At 45.4% G+C, this 8,238-nt stretch overlaps 1 protein-coding gene across 1 annotated transcript in view; it reads right to left on the bottom strand.

The window, feature by feature from the left end:
• Positions 1-347: 347 nt before the first annotated feature.
• Positions 348-8,238, bottom strand: part of UNC50 (unc-50 inner nuclear membrane RNA binding protein) — a 34,215-nt gene continuing 26,324 nt past the window's right edge. The window contains exon 7 of the mRNA XM_075336396.1: positions 348-1,614. Coding sequence (XP_075192511.1) covers positions 1,478-1,614 — 137 coding nt within the window. The 3' untranslated portion in view covers positions 348-1,477. The remainder of the gene's footprint in view (positions 1,615-8,238) is intronic.

The following is an 8,238-nucleotide window of genomic DNA, read 5'->3' as shown; positions in this document are numbered from 1 at the left end:
GTTTAAAAAAAATAAACAAAAAGCCCCCCCACACCACAAGTTTTGTTTGCAATTTTGCATAGACACGCAGTCCATAAGAAACGAAAAAAAAACCAAAACCCATGAATATGTCAATAGCATTATAGGTTATGATGGGTACATGTTGTATCCATAAACAGAAAAAAAAAAACCATAACCAGATACAGCACGTATGTGCAACAAAGCCATCTGAATGAGGCCTAACAGAGCTGTGTCTACGCACCATATATGTACCTTACAATTTCTTTAATTTGAAAAAAAAAAAATAATAATTATATATATATATATATATATATATATATAAATAAATTATCAATCAATATCTATAAAAATATATATATATAAAAAAATCTGCATTTTGTCCATCTTCATTGTTTTATATTTTGAAATTAATCGCAAGAAGAGTTATGATATATACAAACCAGTGTAAAACATCTGTGACATACAGTATAAAGGATCATAGATGGATTGTATGTTGATGTGGGTGCATCTCATGAGCTGTGCATCAATAACTTAAAAATAAAAAAATCCAGTGAAAGGTCCCCTTTATTTAAACTGTGATTTTTACATGAAGGACTTTGGATCATCAGAAAGTAATAACCTCAAAGGGCTGCAGCATTTGTGGTTACAGTGAACCTTTTACTTAATTCTTAGCGGAGTACCTCCTCTAATATCTGCTGCCCCTAGCAAATAAAATAAAAAAAAAATTAACTTCAACTATCTAATTGTGTATCTTCTCTTTCTTTAACAGGGAACAGAACGTTGGAACAGAGGGACACAAAACAAACAACCCCCCCAAACTGTTCCAGAATTAGTTAAACAGAAGAAATTGGATTAGATACTCTGATTAAAAGGGATATTCCAATCTCCAAGATTCTATGTCAATATGTAGTAGGTGTAATATTATTATTATTATAAAAAATAATAATAATAATAATAATACCTCCAATTAAAAATTTAGTATAGTTCTCCTGATATAGCCATGTCTCTTACCTCATATATAGGGCATTACAGCTTAGGTAGTTGCTTGTGGTCGTAACCAGGGCTAACTATCACTATATGAATAGATGTAAACATGGATACCGTCAATGCCCGGCAGATGAGGTAAGCAGCAAAGCAAATCAGAAGAACTATACTATATTTCTAATTGGAGGCATTTGCAAACATTGTTATTATTACATATTGGAATAGGATCTTGCGGGATACCCCTTTAAATTTAAAAATTCAGGGAAAGGTCCTCTTGAACGACAAATGGTGCAGCCATCTGAGTTGATTCATTTCTAAAGATCCAAGGTCCTATGTGTAAAAAAAATTAAAATACTTTAATACCTTTTCTACAAAGAAAAGAGAAAACTTGTTTTTTTTTTTTAAAAGAAGGACTTTAACTATTTTCTAACACACAGAAAAAAAGGCAGCTATATACAATTTGTACAAAATTCACAATAAAGCCGCACGATCTTCACTTCACCCTGTACTTGTAGAAAGCGCAGAGCATGGCCGTGAAGTTCCATCCCAGAGCCAATGACAAGACATATAGCAATATCAAAGCTGCAAATGGATAAAGAAGCACAACGGTGTTTTTCAAAAACGGCAACGCTGAGGAGAGAAAACAGAAAAGTGTACTTATAGGGCAATTCTCACAATAAGCAATGGTCTTTCACTTTACATAATCTATCTATGCAGAATACCCTCAACCATAATAGATTACAGTGGAACCTTGGTTAACGATAACCAAGTTACTCGTTCAGCAAAGCAAGATTTCCCATAGGAAATCATTGCAATGCAGACAATTCCTTCCACAATTTGTTAAATGTCCCATCCTGGTCCCCTGTTGTGCCATTCTATACATAGGGATCACAGTAGGCAGGGAGCGTCGCTGCTGCAGGATGCCGGCTGCTGGAGAAACCACATGTGCCCGCTGCTTAAAGTCAGTGAATATTCATTAGCTGCTCCCTGCCCACCTCTCTCTGCAGTCAGTGACTAGAAGCGGGTGTGAGGAGCAGCTAATGAATACTTGTTTAATGTAAACAGCGGTCACACGTGGGAGCTCCAGCCCCCAGCTTCCTGCAGAGGCTGGGGAGACTGTGTGTCCGCTGTGTAGGAGGCAGGAGCAGGGGGCCGCTGCACGCATGTATGGCCCGGGGGGGGAAGTGCAGATCACTGCAGTGTCCGGGCCAGAGCACGGCATACCTTCACAGCACAGCCGCAGTCTGCTGAGGGCTCACATTACTTTCACTTTGCTCCTGCCTCTGCTCTAGAAACAGTCTCCCGTAGCTGACAAGGACCTACAGTGATGTAATGCAGAGGAGTGGGCCAGAGCAGCACAGAGCAGCACAGTGCCCTGCCTCTTCATTACATCGCTGCAGGTCCTTGAGATATGGGAGACTTTGTTTGTAATGCCAGGACCAAACTGAAGCATGGTGAGCATCACATCAGTAAAAGTAAGGCAATAAATTAGTATAGTATATAAAGGCATTACTGTACACCTGGATGGGGTTGGAATATATATATATATATATATATATATATATATATATATATATATATATATATATATATATATATATATATATATATATATATATATATATATATATATATATATATATCCTTACACACAAACACATACACGCGCACACACACTATGTGTAACTATATACACACAGACACACACACACATTATATACACACACACACACTATAACTATAACTATACACACACACACACACACACAATCCAGATTGGAGAATCACACACAATGATGGGGAACATACATATTCCACGATGGGGGCCATATATACCTGGAAGGTACCCAGAATGGAGGATATGAGGACAGAATTTGGGGATATTATTACCTCAGTAACACTGTCAGCAGTAAAATAACAGTGTGTCATGACCACATTCTTTTACTTTAATTTTATTTTTTTCTATTTTTTCCTCCTCTAAAACAAGGTGGCGTCTTATAGTCCGAAAAATACGGTACATACATACATACATACATAGATACATAATGCTCACCTTACCTTCCGTTCCATTGCCGGCCTCCTGGAACTTGCAGTTCGCCGGTACAGGCTGTGTATTGGGTAACCATCACGAAGAGGGAGGAACTTCCACTGCCAGAGCACTGACGTCAAAAGGCAGGAGCCGCTTGCCTCTGATTGGCCAGCACGCTGCCTTTGAGTAGCGTCTGACAGCGGAAGCTCTTTCCTCGTCGCGATGGTTGCCAACACACATCCTGTACCGGCGAACTACAAGAACCATGAGGCCGGCGATGGAACGGAAGGTAAGGTAGGCATAATATGTGTGTGCGCGTGTTTGTGTGTGCTTGTGTAGACTGCACGAGCGGGTTAACACGTGGTGGATGTACGGAACCGGAAGTGTGTGTGGTGAGTATTTTGCTCATACAGCAAAGCTTGCTCGTAAACTGAGTTACAAATTTACAGCAAGCTTTGCTCGTTAAGCGAAATACTCGCTAACTGGGTTACTCATTAAGCGAGGTACCACTGTATATATATTCATATTCAAGTTGAGGGCATTATGCTCTTTTGCAAACCTGGGCTATGCTGTATGGATTAAAGAGGTTATGCAGGACTATTGTCTTTTTTCCTATTGCCTTAATGTGTTTGAATGGCCCACTCAAAGTCCAGACCTAAATCCTATTGAGAATCTGTGATAATTGTTGAAAAATTGCTTTTCACAGATGCTCTCCAGAGCCATTTGCAAAGAAGAATGGGCAAAAATTTTCAGCCTCTGGATGTGCAAAGCTGGCAGAGACGTACCCCAAAAGAGTTGCAGCAGTAATTGCAGCAAAAGATGGTTCGATAAAGTAGTGACAGGGGAGGCTGAATACAAATGCACGTCATCATTTTCAGATTATATATCTGCCCTAAGGATCATACCCTATGGGAGCATACCTAGGTGAGTACAATCCCTGTGTTACTCTAGTAATTATCTTGTGCTGTATCTACGCTGTCTGAGTTTTCGGTGCCCAATATGATGTCAAACATGTAGTGACTTTATTACTAAGCTAGCCTTGTGGCACATACTGTACATCCTTGTATTTCTTGCATCCTTTGTATGGGGTTTTATATATGTACGCATTTAGCGCCTATAGTTTTTTCCACATAGACTATATAATTATCAATAATTTGCATGTATGCATCTATATTTTATTTGAATAACTTAAGTACCATTGAAGAGGTTCTTACGTATGCATTAACATATCCAGCATATTTATCAACAGTGGTGCCCGTGATATATGAGCTTTATTACCATGTATGAACAATAATTACGTGTACTCCCCCATTGATTTTTGTTAATATGACAACTATTTTTAATTGGTTTTAACACTAACTAATACTAAAAGAATAATTATTTGTATCACATTTTGTTCTTTGTAGTCATTTTTACAGATTTATATACTGAACTACTCTTTGTCTACGGGCCCTTTGGTGCTAACAGACACTCCTCTAATCTATAACATGGAAAATATGAGCGGCCACCAGACAAATCTATGCCAAAACGCTTAGGGCTGCACAGAAAGGCATCGAGGGCCGCATGTAGTCCTCAGGCCACAGGTTGTTAACTCCTGATCTAAAAGTGTAAGTTGGTTCACTGACAGACGATATTATGGGAGAGAGGATACCACCATTGGAATTTTAATGGTCAGTCCTTTTGTTCGTTGGGGACATAAGCTATTGCCGGGGGAGTCTGGCAGCAAATGTCTCAGAGAACACAGGAGCGCGCAGTCAAATATGCCTGTCTGATCATTACCATCTTTGACTATTGGCTGGCTGAAGCCAAAAAAGGGAATTTTGTTTACTTACCGTAAATTCCTTTTCTTCTAGCTCCTATTGGGAGACCCAGACAATTGGGTGTATAGCTTCTGCCTCTGGAGGCCACACAAAGTATTACACTTTAAAAAGTGTAACCCCTCCCCTCTGCCTATACACCCTCCCTTGGACCACGGGCTCCTCAGTTTTGGTGCAAAAGCAGGAAGGAGAAAACGTATAAATTGGTCTAGGGTAAATTCAATCCGAAGGATGTTCGGAGAACTGAAGACCATGAACCAAAAGAACAATTCAACATGAACAACATGTGTACACAAAAGAACAACTAGCCCGAAGGGCACAGGGGCGGGTGCTGGGTCTCCCAATAGGAGCTAGAAGAAAAGGAATTTACGGTAAGTAAACAAAATTCCCTTTTTCTTTGTCGCTCCATTGGGAGACCCAGACAATTGGGACGTCCAAGAGCAGTCCCTGGGTGGGTAAAAGAATACCTCGATAAAAAGAGCCGAAAACGGCCCCCTCTTACAGGTGGGCAACCGCCGCCTGAAGGACTCGCCTACCTAGACTGGCGTCTGCCAAAGCATAGGTATGCACTTGATAGTGTTTCGTGAAAGTGTGCAGACTAGACCACGTAGCTGCCTGACACACCTGCTGAGCCGTAGCCCGGTGCCGCAATGCCCAGGACGCACCCACGGCTCTGGTAGAATGGGCTTTCAGCCCTGAAGGGAGCGGAAGCCCGGAAAAACTGTAGGCCTCGAGAATCGGTTCCTTGATCCACCGAGCCAAGGTTGACTTGAAGGCCTGAGAGCCCTTACGCTGGCCAGCGACAAGGACAAAGAGCGCATCTGAACGGCGCAGGGGCGCCGTGCGAGACACGTAGAACCGGAGTGCTCTCACTAGATCCAAAGAGTGCAAATCCTTTTCACACTGGTGAATTGGATTAGGGCAAAAGGAAGGCAAGGAGATATCCTGATTTAGATGAAAAGGGGATACCACCTTAGGGAGAAATTCCAGGACAGGACGCAGAACCACCTTATCCTGGTGAAAAACCAGGAAGGGGGCTTTGCATGACAGCGCTGCGAGCTCAGACACTCTCCGAAGTGATGTGACTGCCACTAGGAAGGCCACCTTCTGCAAAAGACGTGAGAGAGAGACATCCCTCAGCGGCTCGAAAGGTGGTTTTTGAAGAGCCGACAGAACCCTGTTAAGATCCCAGGGTTCCAGCGGACGTTTGTAAGGTGGGACCATGTGGCAAACCCCCTGCAGGAACGTGCGGACCTGCGGAAGCCTGGCTAGACGCTTTTGAAAAAACACGGAGAGCGCCGATACTTGGCCCTTGAGAGAGCCGAGGGACAAACCCTTGTCCATTCCAGATTGAAGGAATGAAAGAAAAGTGGGTAAGGCAAACGGCCATGGAGGAAAACCGTTAACAGCGCACCATGATAGGAAGATTTGCCAAGACCTGTAATAGATCTTGGCGGACGTTGGCTTCCTGGCTTGTCTCATGGTGGCAATGACATCCTGAGATAACCCTGAAGACGCTAGGAGCCAGGACTCAATGGCCACACAGTCAGGTTGAGGGCCACAGAATTCAGATAGAAAAATGGGCCTTGTGACAGCAAGTCTGGGCTGTCTGGAAGTGCCCACGGTTGACCCACCGTGAGATGCCACAGATCCGGATACCACGACCGCCTCGGCCAGTCTGGAGCGACGAGAATGGCGCGACGGCAGTCGGACCTGATCTTGCGTAGTACTCTGGGCAGCATCGCCAGAGGGGGAAACACATAAGGCAGTCGAAACTGCGACCAATCCTGGACTAACGCGTCCGCCGCCAGAGCTCTGTGATCCTGAAACCGTGCCATGAAGGCCGGGACCTTGTTGTTGTGCCGTGACGCCATGAGATCGACGTCCGGCGTTCCCCAGCGGCGACAGATCTCTCGAAACACGTCTGGGTGCAGAGACCATTCCCCCGCGTCCATGCCCTGACGACTGAGAAAATCTGCTTCCCAGTTTTCTACGCCCGGGATGTGAACTGCGGAGATGGTGGAGCCTGTGGCTTCCACCCACTGCAGAATCCGTCGGACTTCCTGGAAGGCTTGACGACTGCGAGTGCCGCCTTGGTGGTTGATGTAGGCGACGGCAGTGGCGTTGTCCGACTGGATACGGATCTGCCTGCCCTCCAGCCACCGATGGAAAGCCAATAGGGCTAGATATACTGCCCTTATCTCCAGGATATTGATCTGAAGGGACGATTCTATCGGAGTCCAGGTTCCTTGAGCCCTGTGGTGGAGAAAAACCGCTCCCCAACCTGACAGGCTCGCGTCCGTGGTGACCACAGCCCAGGTTGGGGGTAGGAAGGATTTTCCCCGCGACAGAGATGTGGGTAGGAGCCACCACTGAAGTGATGTTTTGGTTGCAAGGGAAAGAGACGTTCTTGTCGAGAGAAGCCGCACTCTTGTCCCATTTGCGGAGAATGTCCCATTGGAGTGGCCGTAGATGGAATTGCGCGAACGGCACTGCCTCTATAGCTGCCACCATCTTCCCCAGGAAGTGCATGAGGCGCCTTAAGGGGTGTGACTGACTCCGAAGAAGTGATTGCACCCCTGCCTGCAGAGAAAGCTGTTTGTCGCTCGGTAGCTTGACTAACGCTTGCTGGGTATGAAACTCCATCCCGAGGTAAGTCAGTGATTGGGTCGGTGTCAACTTGGATTTCGGGAAGTTGATGATCCACCCGAACCGCTGGAGAGTCGCCAGAGCGACGATAAGGCTTTGTTGACACGCCACCCGAGAAGGGGCCCTGACTAGGAGATCGTCCAAGTAGGGGGATCACCGAGTGGCCCTGAGAGTGCAGGACCGCCACGACGGATGCCATGACTTTGGTGAAAACCCGTGGGGCTGTCGCCAGGCCGAAAGGCAATGCCACGAACTGAAGGTGTTCGCCCCCGATGGCGAAACGCAGGAAACGTTGATGTTCGGGTGCGATCGGTACATGGAGATAAGCATCCTTGATATCGATCGATGCTAGGAAGTCTCCTTGTGACATCGAGGCGATGACCGAGCGGAGAGATTCCATCCGAAACCGTCTGGTTCTCACATGTTTGTTGAGTAGCTTGAGGTCCAGAACGGGACGGAATGACCCGTCCTTTTTTGGCACCACGAACAAGTTGGAGTAAAATCCGCGACCACGTTCCTGAAGGGGAACGGGGATCACAACTCCTATCTTTAGAGCGTCCACTGCCTGAAAAAGTGTGTCGGCCTGAGCGGGGGGCGGAGAGGTTCTGAAGAAACGAACCGCAGGACGAGAGCTGAACTCTATCCTGTAACCATGAGACAGAATGTCTCTCACCCATCGGTCTTGAACATGTGGCCACCAGGCGTCGCCAAAGCGGGAGAGCCTGCCACCGACCGAGGATGCGGCTAGGGGAGGCCGAG

Source organism: Anomaloglossus baeobatrachus, chromosome 2, assembly GCF_048569485.1.
Source record: "Anomaloglossus baeobatrachus isolate aAnoBae1 chromosome 2, aAnoBae1.hap1, whole genome shotgun sequence".
In the NCBI taxonomy this organism is placed as follows: domain Eukaryota; kingdom Metazoa; phylum Chordata; class Amphibia; order Anura; family Aromobatidae; genus Anomaloglossus; species Anomaloglossus baeobatrachus.
Note: the sequence above shows the minus strand (reverse complement) of the source record. Positions and strands in the feature narration are given on the sequence as shown.